The 20,066-nt window shown below is 38.0% G+C and overlaps 1 protein-coding gene across 6 annotated transcripts in view; it reads left to right on the forward strand.

Annotated features, from left to right (window-relative positions):
* Positions 1 to 20,066, forward strand: part of BBS9 (Bardet-Biedl syndrome 9) — a 504,171-nt gene that overhangs the window by 395,309 nt on the left and 88,796 nt on the right. For 5 of the 6 annotated variants that reach the window (XM_003406966.4, XM_023544300.2, XM_023544301.2 and 2 more), the window contains one exon: positions 244 to 426. In XM_003406966.4, the coding sequence (XP_003407014.1) occupies positions 244 to 426 (183 nt within the window). Of the gene's footprint in view, positions 1 to 243; positions 427 to 14,105; positions 14,310 to 20,066 lie in introns of those variants that run through there. The other variant, XM_064290128.1, reaches the window with a different exon arrangement.

Here is a 20,066-nt window from a genome sequence, read left to right on the forward strand (position 1 = left end):
CGTGGCTATTTTCATCTCCTGGCCATATGGATTTGGAATTACTTTGGGCAGTTTTTTTTTTTTTTTTAAAGAAGGAAGTGAGCAGATGAATGATAACTCTTTTATTACTCAACATAGCTTGTGTTTGTGGAAGACAAAGTTCATCAAGTTGTTTTAAAGAAAAACTAGAATGTGCCAAACATAATTTGTTGAGGGCTCAAGAATTGTGAAATTGTCCCTAACCGAGGTTTGTAATTCTTGCAGGTAATAGCTCTAGCAGATGCCATAGAGGAAAACCAAGACAATCTGTTCCAGTCATTCACCAGACTGAAAAGTGCCACCCATTTGGTGATTCTGCTGATCAGCCTGTGGCAGAAGCTTAGTGCTGACCAGGTCACTATTCTGGAGGCGGCATTTCTGCCGCTGCAGCAGGACACTCAGGAATTGGTAAGGCCCCACAAACCTTAAGTGGTAACAGCCAGCATTATTTAAAGAATTTTGGTTTTATGAAGATATCACATGGTTATCATGTTTTGTAAGGTACCAAACGAAGGCCTGGTTTTTTTAAAAAAATGCTGTTCTCCTTTTCTTTAAACCATAATAAAAATGTCAAATTAAGGCCTTTTTTTCTAGAGCTATTTTAAAAATATGCACATAGTCCATTTTTCTATGTGGTGTTCAGTCTGTTTCTTTATGTGCTCTTCAATCACCAAGAAGCCAGGGAAATAGTCATTTGATGGTTTGAGTGATGGCAGTAAACCTTCAGATTAGCTAATCCTTTCCTTTTCCACCAGAGAAAACAATTTCACCATTTTTATTTGCTCAACGTTCTTAAATTTAATGTCAGTTCATGAGTTAGAGAGAACTGAGATAGCCTTGCTAAATAACAGTGATATTCCTTTACATTTATATGGTTTTTTATTTATAAACTCTCTTGCCCTCAATCCTAGAATAGGCAGTTTAGAACAAAAAGGTAAAAAACGAGGGTAGTACTTGGAGTTTTCGGTGAGGAATTATTTAGATAAACATTTCAGGTCCCTTGAACCCTAGATGTCTGCATGAGACCACTAGGTACTTTTTGGAGGGACTTTTTGCATACCTTTATTTACAATGAAAAAATACACCTCTTGAGAATTAAAGATCCTTGAACCTATTTTTTCTGGGGGAGACCTGAAAAATCATTTCAGATCCACTTGTAAACCTAGATATGAGAACATGGTACTAAAAATAATAGTGCTTAAGCTGAAACTTTTGGAGTGCTTACAATATACCAGGTGCTGTTTTGTTTCACAGGATTATCTCTAATCTTATATATCCCCCTATAATGTAGTTAAGGTACTGTTTTCATCCGCAATTACATATGGGAAGATTTAGGCTTTGAGAGTTAAGTTGTTGTTTTTAGTTGCTGTCAAGTTGACTGACTCATGGCAATCTCAACGTATAACAGAACTAAACGTTGCCAGTCCTGTACCATCTTCATCATCATTGGTATGTTTGAGTCCGTCGTTGCAGTTATTGTGTCTGAAACTCTTAGAACTGGTAAGCAGTAGAGCCAGGATTTAAACCCAGATTTGTCTGCCTCCAAAGCACGTGTTTTAACCACTACATTGTATTTTAATGAACAGAGTCATGAACATAATTTTGAAAATCACAAACTTTGTCAGCTGAATCTAATTTTCTAGAGTTAGATCAAAGGATGGGCAGATAATTTTTAAAAAATTAAACTATATTTTATTTCATAAATAAATTAGAAAAAGTAGCATACACATTTTCTTTTTTTAGTGGCAAATGATATAAGGAGATTGGTAAAATAAAATTATAACTCTAGAAATGTAGACAGTTAACTATAATAATTGAAATAAAGAATGAGCATGATAGTTTTCACCTTTGAACTCAGATTTGGTAATCAGAAGACTGGATTGGATTCCGTTCCTTGTTCCACCAATTAATGGCAAAGTCACTCTGATCAAGTTTAATTGTTCTAAATCTCTGCTTCCTTCACTGTAACCGGTTGCTGTTGAGTTGATTTTTGATTCATGGTGACCCCATTTGTGTCCGAGTAGAACTGTATTTCATAGAGTTTTTAATGACTGATTATTGGGAAGTAGATTGCCAGGCCTTTCTTCTGAAGTGCCTCAGGTGGACTTGAACCTCCAACCTTTCAGTTAGCAGCTGAGTGCACCACCCAGGGATTCCCCTAAGCTGTAAGGTGGAGATAATAATAGAACCTACTCAATAAATCGTAATAAGAATTGACTGAGATAATTGAATGAGAGTGCTGAAGGTTAGCAATGAATACTGATAGTGGTTTGTACATTTATGTATTGTATTTATGTTGTGTTCCTGTTGTGTGGAATCCAACTCATAGTGACCCTATGTGATACTGTAGAACTACCTCATTGGGTTTCTAAGGAGCAGCTGGAGGATTCAAACTGCCGACCTTTTAGTTAGCAACTGAACTCTTAATCACTATGCCACCAGGGCTCCACTGTATCTATAGTCCTCACTAAAGTCTTGCTAAGTAGTTGTTCTTACCTTTTCATGGTTATTTGTCCATCTCCCTGACTGTACTTGAGGGCAGGGACTATATCTTATTCATTTTTGTATTCTCAATGCCTGGCACAATGCCTGACCGTAGCGTAGTCAATATCTGTTGGGTGAATGAATGGAGAAAAGGGTGAAGGCTAACAAGCCATGACTTAGCAGAACAGATGCCGTGGATGTACTATATTTTTTCACAAATAACACATGCTTTATACATTTTTGTCAACCTCCCTCCTGCAGCATTATTTTTGTAAGCATGCTATGTCAATTTTTTTTACATGTTGCTGACTGCAATTGATACTAAGAAGACATAATTAAACTATGAAATAAGCAGACCTAACATAATCTAATGGTGTTACTTAAGATGATCTGATAAGGTTTTAGCATTCAGCTGTTGAGCCTAATATGCTATAAATATAAATTTAAATTAGTAGAAACACACACACAGTTTCAATTCTTTATTTTGTAATTACTGGGGGACTACCAAGCTCGATCGATGACTTCTTGACCATAGTTTATACCTTTATTATACAATTATGATCAAAAGTAGCATTTTAAGGCTATTTTTATATACCTAAACATGAGATGAAATAAAACCGAATGAAAGAAAATGAACAGAACGATAAGATTTACCTGTAATATGGGAGGGCAGGTGAATGAAGCTGATATTCACTTCTGGAAATGTTACGAGACGTGTGTGGTTATATGTATGAGTGTGCCATGCCATACCTATTTTACTTAATTTCATCATTTTCATACATTAAATGTGTGGGTACGTTATTTGCAAAAAATACAGTAATCTGAAGTATGAGGAAGCAGGGTAGAGCTAGCCGCATAATTTGCAGGGCTATGTGCAAAATGAAAATGCAAGACCTCCTTGTACAAAAAGCTGAAAAAAAGCGCTGTTAAAACAAATACTAAAATATAAAGCTTTTTTCATTGTGGCCTCTCTTTCGACTTGTCATGGTGTTAAAAAATTTTAATTATTGGCTTGAATTTTACCATTAATCTTTATATTGTGTAGTGTCAGCTTTAAATGTAACTATAAAAGCATTTAACTCATATGTGGAATTTGTATCCATAATGCCTTACCACAACTGTGAGAATGGCCGCACAAAACTTAATTGCTTTTATTTCACTTCTTGGTATGTGTGCACATTCTACTAATACTCTACCTTTGGCTTGCTGATTCGTAAGGCAGACTGAAAGGAAAAAGAACTAGGGATTGCCCTACCTTTCCTTTCCTTCCATGTCATCCGATTCAGTGTAAGTGATTAGCTAATACAGAGAAGTAACAGAAATGAAAAAGAATCTACTAGATTTCCTTAGTCGCTTTTCTTTCTTTGATCCGTTGCCTTCTTTCTGGGTTTGAAGCAAGTCCTGGTTCTGATGGAAAGCCTCCTAGGGCTATCAGCACCCCCACCTACTCAATGGTACATGTAATATGCTTTCCTTGTACTTGCTTTGAGTTTCACTGAACTCCCATTCATCATGGGACCACTGAAATGCTGAGCTCACAGGGCCACGTGCAAGTAGTGAGGAACAGAGTACAGGCCTATTGTGCATATCTCCTCACACACATGTCCATTGTCCCATTGGACTTCACTGACAAAACGCAAGTTCAAAGATAAAATTACTAAGAATTTCAAGATGGTGACAGCAAAGCGTTAAACCGAGTGCAGAGTCCTGTGTGACTATACAGGTCTCACGCTCAAGAAGCTGGCTCTGAAGCCAGCTTTCTTCACAGGAAGAATGTCCTGCAAGTAAAGGTTCTTAGATGTAAGAACTGGAGCCCTAGTGGCACAGTGGTTAAGAGCTCAGCTGCTGACCAAAGGTTTGGCGGTTGGAATCCACCAGGTGGTCCTTGGAAACCCTATGGGGCAGTTCTGCTCTGTCCTACAGGGTCGCTGTGAGTCAGAATCAACCCAACAGTAATGGATTTGTTTTTCGTTTTTCCTTTTTTAGATGTAGTAATTATTTCCCGAGAGAGATTGTGGTATCCCTTACTCTAGAAAATTTTTAAAACAGCCTTATTTGGCTAGAAATATAAATGGACTTCTTACCAAATCCATTCACTTATATAGAAATATATATATAGGTGAATGGACTTTGTATCTTCTCAGAGCCCTTTTCTACCCTGCCTCTGTATTCTGTGCTGTTGTATCTCCCAAAACATATAGGGGGGAAGTTCTTTCACTTCTCTTTTGCATTTTGGGAAATTAGAAGGTGTGTATACTTGATATGTCTGTTGCGCTCATTAATGAGACAAGGCATTTGATAAAAATATGACTTGGAGAAGAGTGAATCACAAAAGACATTTTAATACTGCTGGTTGTGTGCTTCTTCTCTAATTAGGCTGTGATATTCACTTTGGACTTATACTGGTGAGACAGCTTATATGTCTTAAGAAAAAAGGAATTCTTATTCATTCTTTTAGACATATGCATAGAGTATGTGGTTTTGACATGCTAGTTCACAATCCCCCACGTTATGCCTTTTAGACCTCACAAATAAATGTTATGTGATGGGTATCCCACTGAGATGTGAAAATGAAATATGCAAACCTGAAATAACTTGGAAGGAGGGTGAAGCAGGGAAGAAAGGAGTCTCTTACCAGAATGTTGAAAATACATCCCATATTGAAGTTATTATGATACCACAAAAATCTGAATGTAATTTAAACGGTTTCGTTGAATGTGGATGGCAGAGTACACGTGTGAGGGGGAGAACTTTCAACATGTGGACAACATTTACAGAGGAGACTCTCAGCTCAAGGTCAGATGTCCCCACAAGCATTGAGAAGTATAAGAAAGTGCTCAGGAGATGTATTGTTACCTTACGAACAGCTCTGCATAATGGTTTGTTGTGTCGTTGTTTAGATGGAGTGTGTCAAAGGCAGGTTGGATGCAGTTGGCAACTCTGGAATATTATTTCCCTCATGATGTCAGGTTCACAAAGGAAAAATTTATTACTAATTTAGAACTATTATTCTAAAATACTATTCTGATTATTATTAACATAGAATTTATTATTACCAATGAGAAATAATGTTCTTCACAGTATAGTATCAGTATTTTTTTAATACCGTTCCATTTGGAATAGAATTTCTTTTTTTTTTTTTTTTTTAATCTGCCTCTTTAGTGATGCTTTTCCATTTTATTTTGGAATAAATAAATGCTGGTATTGTAGACTGTTACATTGATTTTTTTAAGGTGCTGAATGTATGCCAAATGTGTCTCTTTAGGAATACTCCCTTTTCCCTTTAAGAAAAATATTAAATGTTCGATTGGGCGTCTGCAAAACGAGCTCTTAAACTCAATTCCATCAGTGGATTGGATAGTCTGTTGCTGTCCCTGCCATCTCCCTATGATGATCTAGAAGTTTTGCCCTAAATAAGTTATGTCAAAGTATAGGGCAATTCTGAAACTAATCATTTTCATACCTCCCGGATTAGGGACTGAGGATATTTCAGAGTATTTGAATCGTCAATGCAGAATTTATTGACCCTTTGTCTACCGGAAGTTCTGTGGAAAATACTATCTCTCCTAAGATAAACGAGGGCTGTGCTGCTGGTTGGAGTCTGAGGGGGTATTTTCAGTATTATACACATCTCTCTCCAACATGCTATATACCTCAGGATTGGCTTGATAGGGTAAATCTTTTATCCATTCATTTATTTGAAATTCAGTGAATATTTATTGAACACCTACTATGTTTCAGGCAGTGTTCTAGGCATTTAGCATACCTCAGTGAATGAAATGGACTTAGACCTCCTCCTTTGTGAATTTACTTCAACATTGCAAGCAAACATGTTCTAGTCCTGTGCTGTCCAGTATGGTAGCCACTTGCCACCTACGGCCTTTTAAATTAAAATTTCAGTCCCTCAGTCTTACTAGCCACATTTTAAGTCCTCAGTAGCCTCACCATACTGGACAGCACAGACAATTTTTCCATCATCACAGAAAGTTCTATTGGATAGCACTGTTAGTCATTAAGAGGGGGAAAAAAAAAGGTTTTGTCAGTTGAGTTAACCATCTCAGCACATTTTAACAAATGACTGAAAGTAGGGTAGGGTATTGGAATCAAGTTATGCCATGGTATTAGCACTAGTAACCCTTATTTCTGGTTGCTTAGGATAAAAAAAAAAAAAAAATTTTTTTTTTTTTAGGATAAGCCTAATCATCTATCCAATAACCAGAAGTTTTCCCAGGAACAAGAAACTTCTCTAGGGGCATTTATACATCTATATAAAGGGGAAGCAAGATTCTGGCACAAGTGTTACTGTTCCCCCTTCATGTGGCCTTGGTAGATATTGTAATGACCATGGAGGCTTCCTAATGAGCTTGCCCATGGCCTCGGAATCGCTTTGAATCCTTAGTCTAGGTGTTACAATCACTCAGAATTGGAACGTACTGACTCCTCTTTGACGTTCTTCAACTCTGCTGTAGATCTGCTTCTCACAGTCCTAGTTTACAGTCTACTTCTCAGAGGGATGAGGTTCTTTAATGTGAAGTTCAGCAGATTCCAAGAGAGTAAAGGAGGTGCAGTACTGATATTTCCAAATGGGCTGTCTCAGACTTCTGTTCTAAATGAAGTCTTCACCTTACATGAGAGGAATCATTAATGAAGAGAAAGTGTGCTGGCTTTGGGACCTGATTACGTAGACTCTTAGAGCTGGAAGGAATATTGGCACGTTCCTTATTATCCTTTTTCTTTTCTTTCAAAGTACATTTAATATCTTTAGTAGATACTACTATGTATTATTTGAAAAATAAAAGCTTTATTGTGTTCTTTAGGGTTTAATAGTTACCTTCCCTGATACTGAACTTTAAAATCCCCTGGGAAAGTTAAGATGGAAATTTACATCCGTGGGGAAAGAGGGCTTGAACCTTCAGCCTTACGTTTTGATTGATTATTCCTTTTACAAACTGATATGGAAAGAGAAACTTATTTTTAACATGGTCAACATGGTTCATGTGAGAAAACAGATGTTTATAATAGGAAATCCTATTGTGTGGAGGCGCTTATCAAGGCTCACTTACAAGGCTCACGGACTTCTAGCGTCACAGGTCAGATCTGATGTAAGGGCCATTGTGCCTCCTGTCTTGATTGAGTGATGACTGAGATGGCTACTCATTAGTGTTATTAATGACCTCTTCTTAAAAGACAAACAAAAGGAGGAAGTGTGGTGTCAGTATTAAGCCCGCCTTTATGATTGTTAAAGTATCATCGTAATTATAACTGTTTATGGGAACATAGTGCAGAAAGTAAATATTTTGGTAATTCCCCTGATCTTAACTAGTGAGATAAACATGAAAGAATTGGTTTCATGTTCATAATGGCCACTTTCTCTGTGTTCTTACTGGTTATAGTGTTGATTTAATTGTATAATATTCTACATTACCAGAATTGAATATAATTTATATTTCAAGGCCTTTCTAATGAATTTTTTTTTTTTTTTTTGTAAATTGTGCTTTAGGTAAACGTTTACAGCTCAAGTTAATTTCTCATTCAAAAATTTATACACATACTGTTTTGTGACATTGGCTGCAATCACCACAGCATGACAGCATGTTCTCCCTTTCCACCTTGGGTTTCCTGTGTCCATTTGTCTAGTTCCTGTCCTTTTCTGTCTTCTTGTCCTGCTTTTTGAACAGGAGTTGCCCACTTGTGTTATTTTTTGTTTTATAGGTCTGTCTGATCTATGTCTGAAAAGTGGGCTTTAGGAGTGACTTCAGTTCTGGGTTAGCAGAGTGTCCAGGGGCCACAGTCTTGGGGATTCCTTCAGTCTTTGTCAGACCAGTAAGTCTAGTCTTTTTAAGTGAATTTGAATTTTGTTCTACATTTTTCTCCTGCTCTGTCTAAGACTCTATGTTGTGATCTCTGTCAGAGCAGTTGTTGGTGGTAACCAGGCAGAATCTAGTTCTTCTTGTCTCAAGTTGGGGGAGTCTCTGCTTCACATGGTCATTTAGTCCTTTGTTAGTATTTTCCTTCTGCCTTTCATTTTCTTCATTCTCCTTTGCTCCAGGTGGGATGGGACCAATAGATATATCTTAGATGGCCACTTGCAAGCTTTCAAGAGCCCAGATGCTACTCACCAAACTGGGATGTAGAACATTTTCTTCATGAATTATGTTATGCCAGTTGACCTAGATGTCCTCTAAGACTATGGTCCCCAGGGCCCAGCCCCAGCTACTTGGTCCCTCAAAGTGTTTGGATATGTTTAGGAAACATCTATGCTTTTGCTTTGGTCCAGTTGTGCTGATTTCCCCTATATTGTGTGTTGTCCCTCCCTTCACCGAAGTTGACACTTGTCTTCTATCTATTTAGTGATTTCCCCTTTCTCTCTCTCCCCACCCTTGTAACCCTCAAAGAATTTTTTTTTTTTTTTCTGTGTATAAACCTTTTCTTGAGTTCTTATAATAGTGGTCTCATACAACATTTGTGCTTCTGTGACTGACTTATTTCACTTAGCATGATGCCTTCCAGATTCATCCATGTTGTAAAATGTTTCACAGATTCTTCATTGTTCTTTATTGTTGCACAGTATCCCATTGTCTGTATGTACCATAATGTTTATTTATTCATCTGTTGATGGGGATTTAGGTTGTTTTATCTTTTTGCTATTGTGAATACCGCCGCAATGAACATGGGTGTTCATATGTCTATTTGTGTCACCACCTTTATTTTTCTGGGGTATATTTCTAGGAGGGGGATTGCTAGATTGTATAGTATTTCTATTTCTAGCTTCTCAAGGAAGTGCCACATCATTTTCCAAAGTGGTTGTACCATTTTATATTTCCACAAGCAGTGCATAAGAGTTCCAATCCCTCTGCACCTTTCCAACATTTGTTATTTTCTGTTTTCAGATTAGCGACAGTATTGTCAGGTGACATGATATCTCAGTGTAGTATTGATTTGCATTTCTTGAATGACTAAAGATTGCAGGCATTTCCTCTGTGTCTGCTAGCCACCTGAATGTCTTCTTTGGTGAAATGTTCATTCATATTCTTGGCTCATTTTTTGATTGGATTATTTGTCTTTTTGTTGTTGAGGTGCTGCAGTATCTTGTGGATTTTAGAGCTTAGACCCTTGTTGGATACGTTGTAGTCAAAATTTTTTTTCCTAGTATGGAAATTTTTTACTTTTTTGGTGAAGTCTTTTGATGAGCATAAGTGTTTGATTTTTAGGAGTTCCCAGTTATCAAGTTTGTCTTCTGGTGTTTGTGCATTGTTAGTTATGTTTGTGTCCTGTTTATGCCATGTATTAAGTCCCCTAGCATTGTCCCTATTTTTTCTTCCATGGTCTTTATCATTTTAGATTTTATATTTAAGTCTTTGATCCATTTTTAGTTAGTTTTTGTACATGGTATGAGGTATGGGTCCTGTTCCATTTTTTAATAGATGGACATGCAGTTATGCCAGCACCGTTTGTTAAAGAGGCTGTCTTCTCCCCATTTAATGGACTTTGGCCCTTTGTCAAATATCAGCTGATTATGGATGGATTTAAACCTGGATTCTCAATTCTGTTGCATTGGTCTATGTGTCTGTTGTTGTACCAGTACCAGGCTGTTTTGACTACTGTGAGGCCTCTCACTTTGTTCTTCTTCTTCAATAATGCTTTACTTGTTGGAGGCCTCTTCCCTTTCCATATAAAGTTGGTGATTTGTTTCTCCACCTCATTAAAGAATGCTGTTGGAATTTGGATCGAGATTGCATTGTATCTGTAGATTGCTTTGGGTAGAACTGACATTTCACAATGTTGAGTCTTCCTATCCATGAACATGGTATGTTTTTCCACTTATGAATGTCTCTTTTGATTTCTTGCAGTATTTTGTAATTTTCTTTGTATAGGTCTTTAACATCTCTGCTTAGATTTATTCCTAAGTACTTTATCTTCTTAGGGGCTTTTGTAAATGGTAGATGTGATTTCCTTTTCTAAGCTCTATTTGTTGGTGTAGAGGAATCCTACTGATTTTCGTGTGTTAATCTTGTATCCTGCCACTTTGCTGAAATCTCCTATTAGTTCCAGTAGCTTTCTTGTGGATTGTTTGGGATTTTCTGTGTATAAGATCATATCATGTGTGAATAGGGATTGTTTTTCCTCTTTTTTACCAATTTTGATGCCCTTAATTTTTCTTGCCTTATTGCCCTGGCTAGGACCTCCCATACAATGTTGAGTAAGAGTGGTGATATAGGCATTCTTGTCTGGCTCCTGTTCTGAAGGGGAATGCTTTCAGTCTCTCTCCATTTAGAATGATGTTGGCTGTTGGCTTTGTATAAATTCCCTTTATTATGTTGAGGAATTTCCATTCTATTCTTATATCGCTGAGAGTTTTTATCAGGAATGCGTGTTGGACTTTGTCAAATGCCTTTTCTGTGTCAATTGATAAGATCATGTGGTTCTTTTGTTTTACTTATATGGTAGATTACGTTGATTGATTTTCTAATGTTGAACCATCCCTGCATCCCTGGTACAAATCCCATTTTGTCTTGATGTGTTATTATTATTTTTTTTTTTTTTGATACTTTGTTGAATTCTTTTGGCTAGAGTTTTGATGAGAATTTTTACATCTATGTTCATGAGGGGTATTGGTCTGTAGTTTCCTTTTTCTGTGGTGTCTTTGCCTGGCTTTGGTGTCAGGGCTATATTAGATTCCTAGAAAGAATTCATGAGCATTTCTTCCTTTTTTATGTTCTGAAATAGTTGGGTAGTACTGGTGTGAGCTCTTCTCTGAATGTTTGGTAGAATTCTCCAGTGAACCATCCAGGCCAGGGCTTATTTTTGTTTGGAGTTTTTTTTTTTTTTTACCTCTTCAATCTCTTGTCTTGTTAGGGGTCTGTTTAGTTTTTCTACCTCAGTTTATGTTAGTTTAGGTAGGTAATGTATTTCTAAAAATTTTTCCATTTCCTCTAGGTTTTCAAATTTTTTGGAGTATAATTTTTCATAATATTCTGTTGTGATCCTTTTTATATCAGTTGGATCTGTTGTGATATCTCCCATCTCATTTCTTATTTGGATTATTTGCATCCTCTCCTGTTTTTCTTTTATCAGTTTGGCCAGCAGTTTGTCAAATTTGTTGACCTCTCAAAGAACTAACTTTTGGTCTTGTTGATTCTTTCAGTTATTTTTCTATTCTCTATTTATTTCTTCTATAATCTTTATTATTTCCTTTCTTCTGGTGCCTGAGGGCTATGTTTGCTGTTCTCTTTCTGTCTGTTCGAGCTGTAGAGTTAATGTTTTGGTTTTGGCCCTTCTGTCTTTTTTGATGTGTGTGTTTATTGCTATAAATCAACCTCTAAGCACTGCTTAAGCTGTGTCCCAGAGGTTTTGGTAAGATATGTTTTCATTCTCATTTGATTCTAGTAATTTTTTTATTCCATCCTTGATTTCTTCTATTACCCAGTAGTTTTTAAACAAAGTGTTGTTCAGTTTCCATGTATTTAATTTTTTTTCCTTGCTGTTTCTGTTATTGATTTCTACTTTTGTGGCATTATGCTCAGAGAAGATGCTTTTTATTATTTCTATGTTTTAGATTCTGCTAAGGCTTGCTTTGTGGCCTAAAATGTGATCTATTCTGGAAAATGACCCATGTGCATTGGAGAAGAATGTATACTGTGCTGCTATTGGGTGGTGTGATCTGTGTATTAGTGGGAGGCACCACTAATTCTCAGACTCCTGTCGTTCACATCCCTGTAATTCAAATCAGTAAACAAAACATTAACTTCTTGGAAAATTTTAAGCCTTACTAGTGATGAATATATGCAAGTGAAAACAACTATTAGATACACTTTATATTGATTTAGGCAGGTTTGGTAGTAAACAGTGTTGACAGACATGTAGTGAAATAGACATAACATTTTATTGTGTTTTAGGTGAAGGTTCGCACAGCAAATTAATTTCCCATTCAACAATTTATACACAGCTTGTTCCATGACATCGGTTGTTATGACTGCAATGTGTCAGCACTCTTCCCGTTTCCACCCCGCCTTCCCCCATTTCTGTCCCTCCAGTTTCCCTGCCCCTCCTTACCTTCTCATCTTTGCTTTTGAAAAATGCTGCCTCTTTGTTCTTGTATAGTTAGTGGTTCTAAGGAGCACATTCCTCACAGGTGTTATTGTTTATTTTATAGGCCAGTCTATCATTTGGCTGAGAGGTGACCTCTGGGAGGTGCTTCAGTTCCAGGTTAAAAGGGTGTCTTAGGGTGATAGTCTTGGGGGTTCCTCCTGTCTCTATCAGTCCAGTAAGCCTGGTCTTTTTTATGAATTTGAGTTTTGTTCTACATTTTTCTCCCCTTCTAATAGGACCTTCTGTTGTGTCCCTGGTCAAAGTGGTTGTTAGTGGTGGCCAGGCACTATGTAGTTCTTCTGGTCTCAGGCTAGACCAGAAGATGTGGTGTGGGCCATTAGTCCTGTGGGCTAATAGCTTTGGTTTCCTTCACTCTCCTTCACTGTAGATGAGAAAAGACCAGTAGTTGTGTCTTATAAGGCTGCTCTCAAGCTTTTAAGACCCCAGATACTGCTCACCAAACTAGAATGTAGAACATTATCTTTATGAACTATGTTATGTCAGTTGACCTATATGTCCCCCAGGACTATGGTCCCTAGCCTTCAAGCCCAGTAATTCAGTCCCATGAGGTGTTTGGGTATGTGTAAGAAGTTTTCACAACTGTGCCCCCTATGTACTCTAATATATATATATGACCATATATGCAGCACATATAAATATGTATATACAAATGCCCACAACTATACCTGTATATGCCCTCTCGTGTACTCCCATATGCCCTCCCACACCTATATAGCAGATGTATCTACCTATGCAACTACTCACAAATTTTTGGTTGCTGTTAGTGTTGTTACAGAATTGTGTGTGTATACCATTTACCATAGTTGTCTTTTATTCTCGTATACCTCTCTGTGTCTTCATTTACCTTGGTCACGTTGTACTGATTTCCCTCATATTGTGTATTGCTTTCCCTTCACCATATTTAATATGTGTCAACTATCTAGTAAGTGATTCTCCCTCCTTCCTCCTCCCTTTCCTAGTAACAATCAAAGAATTTTGCTTTCTGTATGGAAATCTATTCTTGACTTTTTATAAAAGTGGTATTGTACAATATTTGTCCTTTATGATTGACATATTTCACTCAGCATAATGTCTTCCATATTCATCCATGTTATATTTTGTGGGGTCTTCATTATTCTTTATAGTTGCATAGTATTCTGTTATATGTACGTACTACAGTTTGTTCATCCATCCACTGATGGGCACTTAGATTGTTTCCATCTTTTTGCTACTGTGAATAATGCTGCAATGAACATGGGTGTACATATGTCTATTCATGTTACTGCTCTTATTTCTCTGGGAAATGCCATATCATTTTCCATAGCGGTTACACCATTTTAAATTCCCACCAGCAGTGTATAAAAGTTCTAATCTTCCCACAACCACATCAGTGTTTGTTGTTTTTTTCATCAGTGCCATTCTTGCAGGGGTGAGATGGTATCTCATTGTAGTTTTGATTTGCATCTCTCTAATGGCTAATGGCATCACTCGCCTGTCATTTTTTTGTACTGTAGCTGCATGAGTGTTGCTGTGATACTGAAAGCTATGCCACCAGTGTTTCAAATGCCAGCAGGATCACCCGTGGTGGACAGGTTTCAGCGGAGCTTCCAGGCGAAGACAGACTAAGAAGGACATGGTGGTCGACTTCTGAAAAAAAATCGGCCAGCAAAAACCTTATGAATAGCAGTGAAACATTGTCTTGAAGTGTTTTTAATTTCTTCTACTACCCAATAGTTATTAAGTTATTTAAGTGTTATTCAGTTTCCATGTATTTATTTTTTTTCCTTCTTCTTCCTGTTATTGATTTCTGGTTTAATAACGTTATGATCAAGGAAGGTGCTTTGTATCATTTCAGTGTTTTTGAATTTCTTGAGGCTTGCTTTGTAGCCTAAAATATGGTCTGTTCTGGAGAACAAACCATGTGTGCTGGAGAAGGATGTGTACCATGCTGCTGTTAGGTGGTGTGTTCTGTATGTCTGTGAGTGAAGTTGGTTGACTGTATTGTTTAGATCTTCTGAATCTTTGTTGAGTTTCTTTCTAGTAGTTCTGTCCATCATTGAAAGTGGTATGTTAAAGTCTTCTGCTATTGTAGAAATGTCTATTTCTGTTTTCAGTTCTATATGAGTTTATTTTATGTTTTGGAGCTCTTTCACTGAGTGCATAAATATTTATTATGGTTATGTCCTCCTGGTGGATTGACCCTTTAATCATTATATAATGCCCTTCTTTTTGATTTGAAGTCTATTTTATCAGGGATTATTATTGCCACTCCTGATCTCTTTTGGTTACTATATATTTTTTCCATCCTTTTAACCCATTTAATGTCTTTGTGTCTCATGTAGGCAGTAAATTGTTGGGTCATGTTTTTTTATCCACTCTGCCACTCTCTGTCTTAAACCATTTATATTCAGTGTGATTATTGGTAGGTATGAATTTACTGCTACCATTTTGTTATGCTTTTTTTGTGGTGGTAATGATTTATTTGTTCTCATTAATTTTCTGTGCTGAGTTCTTTTTATTTATGGATTTTCTTTTTGTTGTTGGTTTTGTGTTTACTGAGTCTATTGGATTTTCTTCTTCATTTTGGTGAGTAGATTTATTTTTTTGTCATTACTCTGAAATTTACCTTTATCTTCCTAAGTATAAAACATTCTGTTTATATAGCCTCCATATGGAAGTTCTGTAACTACACCATTTATTCCCCGTTTTTGTTTTGAAGTTGTCGTCATTTACATATTGATATCTCTGGTTCCCTACTTTCAGTTTTGCAGATTTATTTTACTTTTGAGAATTCTTTTCTTGGGTTGCTATCTGGGTGATGATGTCGTGTGTCTTGCTCTTAGGTTGTTGTCTAATGTCGTTGGTTCTCTGTCTAAAGGCTTCCTTTAATATTTCTTGTAAGGTTGGTTTGGTTTTTACAAATTCCCTTAATCTTGTTTTTTCTGGGAATGTCCTAGTTTCGCCATTGTGTTTGAAAGACAATTTTTGTGAATACGTGATTCTTAGTAGGCAGTTCTTAGCTTTCATAGTTTTATGCATGTCATCCTACTGTCTTCTTGCCTGCATTGTTTCTGCCGAGAAATTAGAACTTAGTTTTATTGGTGCCCATAAAGGTGATACTTTATTTTTTATGAGCTACTTTCAGAATTCTTTCTTCATTTTTGGTTTTGGAAAATTTGATTATGATATATCTTGATGCCTTTCTTTTGAGATCTTATCCCGTATGTGGTTTGTTGAATTTTTGGATTGAAACCTTCTCGTCGTTCATATTAGGGAAGTTTTCTATCAATAAATCTTCAATAATTCTGTGTTTTTTTCCCTTTCTTCCTCTTTTCATATTCCAATTATTTGTAATATTTTCCTTTTGAGAGTGTCCCACATAACTAGGCTTTTTTCATTTTTCTTTGTTCTTTTTTCCTGATTGCTCCTCAAACAGGTTGGTATTGAAGGATTTGTCCTCTATTTCACTGATTCTTTCTTCCATTGATTCAGTTCTACTTCTGTGTCTCTTCCAGTGAGTTATCTATCTCTGATATTTTACTGTTACTCTTCTGATTTCTAGTTGTTGATTTTATATGGTTTCTAATTGTCTCTTTTTTCATTTTGTTTTGTTTTGTTTTCTTGAATTTTTCTAGAGTTTTGTCTGCATTTTCCCTGATTTCTTTGAGGACCCTATATATAAGTCTTTTTAATTCCTTATCAGATAGTTCTATTACCATTTCTTCTTCAGGAAGGTTTTCTACCCCTTTATTTTACTCACCTGTTAGAGCCATCTTATCCTGTTTTTTCATAATTTGTTATTGTCTACTGTCTCCCAGGCTTTAACTTGTTACTTTATTTACATATTTATTTATTGTTTGTATGTTTGTTTGTTTTGTCCCGATGTTTTGTTTTGTTTTGATATGTTAGGATGAGTGAGGTGGGCATGTTCTGCTGATTGCTCATCTGGTGGCACAGGAGTGCTTTCCACCTATCTCTGTCTCTGGGTGAGTGGGGCACTGGTGGGCAGGGAGAGTGCATGTTGCTGTTCATCAGGTGTGCCAGTCAGCTGAGGGTGGCCAGGGCAGGTGCAGGCTGCCACCTGTCCTCAGTCCAGTGGCACAGGAGCACTCCTTCCTGCTTGCTGAATGGGTGGGGTGGTGGGCAGGGGTGTGTCAGGTGACTGGGTGGCAGAAGTGCTCTCTGCCACTCACCATGTAGGTAGGGGATTAGGGGAGTATGGCAGGTGACTGAGAGTGCAGGGTACTCACTCTACCACTTGCCAGGTGTGTGGGTGGCAGACGAGGTGGTGTATGGCAGATGACCAGGGGCGCAGTGCTCTCTGTTGCTCACCAGGTGGGTGGGGAACATGTAGATGGTATGCAGGGTGACTGGGAGCATCAGGCACTCAGTTCTTCTCACTGGGTGGCTGGGGTGATGGGCAGGGGGTGGTGTGGCTGGTAACTGTGAGAGCAGCACTCTCTGCCAGTCATCAAGTGAGAAGGATGACAGGTGGGGGGATGTGGCGGGTGATCAGGAGTGCAGGGTGCTCAGTGCTGCCTGCCAGGTGGGTGGAGTGACAAGTGGAGGATGTGGTGGGTGACTGGGAGAGTGGTGCTTTCTGCTGGCCACCAGGTGGGAAGGGGAACATGTTGGGGGATATGACAGGTGACCAACAACGTGGGAATGCTTACTACCACTCACTGAGTTGGCAGTGTGGGGGATGGTAGTGGACAGGACAGATGGGGGAGAGGAGGGGCTCATTCTGTGGTTCCTAGATGGGTAGGGTGGTAGTGATGGGGGGGGTTCATGCCACTAATCACCAGGAGGATGGGGGAGGAAGAGTGTGCTCCTCTGATCATCAGGCATGGGTGCCTGGGGAATTCTTGTTGGCTGCAGCCAGCAATTTCAACCTGGCCCTGACCAAGTCTGAGGAGGGTGGGGCTGCCCATAGTCTGGTCAGGTGGGGGACCTCCTGCTGACACTTTGTGGATTACTCTGCGTGTACTACCCACCCTAATTGTCAGGGGCCTGCCTCTACTGAGTACCATATTTTTATGCAAATAAAATGCACCTTCTATGTTTGTTTGCCAACAGCTTCCTCCCCCCTCAAGGTATTCTAATAAGAATGCTATGCTAATTTTTTTACAGAACATGTAAAAAACAATCAGCATAGAGGTGCTTATGAAATTACCTTGTGGGGAGGGAGCGGTTGCTAAACAAATGTAGAAGTCGCGTGTTATTTATGTAAAAGTATGGTAGTCCTGTTTCTGAATCCTGGCTCCCTCCCTGCTCTGTGCATGCCAGGATACCTGGAGCTCTTGCCCTCCTTCTTGTACTTCTTCCTGAGGTCTGATTTTTGTTCTGTTCACCTTGCTTCACTCCAGGTATGTCTACATAGTTCTCTGTCTCCTATTGGGGATTCCGTGAAGTTGCCTTCCTGTGCTGCTCACCCGGGATTGTTGCTGGCTTTGTGTCAAGACGGCCATGCTGTGCTGGGCTGGCTGGCAAGGCACTTCCACTCAACTCTCCTCGTAATAGTTTCTTTTGTTCAGTTTCTTTTCCCAGTCGGTGTTAGATCTAATTCTTTCTCCTACCATTTGATGCTCAGGGTTCCAAGATTGTCCTCTGTATCTGTTTCACTTGGTTTCTGTAGAGGGACAGCATGGTGTGTTGGACTAAGCCGCCATCTTAGGCCGTCTGCTCCCCTATTTCTGATATAGTGTTTATGGAGAATTCTCCAGGAAAATGTGGGTCATAAAACTAATCCTACACTTGACATTGTTAATCTAAGTTAATGCACCGTAAGTAATAAACTGAAATCCATTTAGTACCTTGATATTTATATTTATAATGATGAGATACTGAAAACAGCTTTAACGCCAATAGTTGGTCAGATTGAGGTTCAAATCCCGTATCAAGCATATGTTTAACTAGCTCTTTGTCCTTAGGCAAATTCTAGAGCTATCTGAACATTGGTTTCTTTAATCTGTACAATGGTGAACTAGACCATACCCCAGGAACTGGTTCTGCTTTGAAGGTGTTGGGAGTGGCCATTCAGGTTCGTTCTAAGGTTGTTGCTTTCATTTTTTTTTTTTAATTAACCAGCAAACAAATGTTACAGAGGAGGTACATGAGATTAAGAAAGTGAGTGAACCTGGCTTCCCAATGCCTTCCTCATGAAGGCATGTCTGGAGTTAGGTGGAAAATGCAATCTGTACAGAATGAGGAATCTGCCAGCTCAGAGGTGCTCATGCTCAGAACGAGAGGCTTACTGCCTTTCACACGGGGAGGCTGGGAGAAGGGCCACATCAGAATATCTGAGGAGCTGTTACACATGAAATTTCTTTCTACATTTCAGGTACATTCTTTCCTAGACTAATTTTTACTGCACAGTCTGGCCTTCAGTGGATCTGGCTGTGGCCTACTACAAATGACTTAGTGAAGCACAATAAATACTGAATGTATATAATATTTTCTTCAATAAAACATATCCAAATTATATTTTTACACAAAGTAACAGAAAATTGCATTGCTTGCTTTGTCTCAATGAACTTGATCACATATTGCACCTCTCTTGGGCGACTTCATCATTTTAAATTTTCAGGTTTTAGTGTTGTTTAGTTATCTATACCATCTGCAAGGCCAACGCAGCAACAACCATCAAGAACACAGAGGCACTATACCATATTTTAAAAAACTCCGTTATACATGTGACCCCATTTAGAAACTACTTTTCAAAGGAATGCATGTTCCTGAGGACACCCTTTATATACCGTTTTAAGGTTCTTATGGAGACTGATTGACATCATGTCCATAACGTGCAGGATGTGGTACCTGTCACATGGCAGGCATCCAAGAATTGGTAGCTGTTGTAACTATTATGCTTCAACAATAAGATGCCATTGATTGTAAGGTGGTGTAGCATAATTTTATGGACCAATTAGAAAAAAGCAGCTTCAATTAACCTTTACCATAGTATTTTATAGTATTTTTAATCACTTAAAATTGTTATTTTATAAATACTAAAGAGCTCTTTTAGATTTACTTAGACGTAAACTTTTATCATCATTCATTACTCTTATGCCTGAATAATAAGAAAAAAAGTAAGCAGAATCACTTGGTTAAAGTATTCCTGAAACCTCTTCACATTTAGTTTGATTCTCTTAAATCACTTTTCAGCTGAAGGTCATTGCTATCCATGTTTTCCCATGTAGTGTTGTTTTGTGTACCATAAAGAGCATTGTTGCTGCAGCATTTCTTCAGAATTTTTTCTGGACTTCTGATACCCATTCTGAGAAATTTTCCTTTTAGACTAAACCCAAAGCCTCGTTTTTTCCTTAGTTGAATCACAGTTGCTAGACGTTAAGCTGCTCCTGTCCAAAGTAAGCAGGATATTTTAGGAAAATTGATGCTTACTGCCCTAGCAGTAGTCTTGTATGATACATTAATTAATCAAACCACATCTATTTCAGAGATTTGGTGATTTCTCCTGA

The sequence above is a fragment of the Loxodonta africana genome, chromosome 8, assembly GCF_030014295.1.
Source record: "Loxodonta africana isolate mLoxAfr1 chromosome 8, mLoxAfr1.hap2, whole genome shotgun sequence".
In the NCBI taxonomy this organism is placed as follows: Eukaryota; Metazoa; Chordata; class Mammalia; order Proboscidea; family Elephantidae; genus Loxodonta; species Loxodonta africana.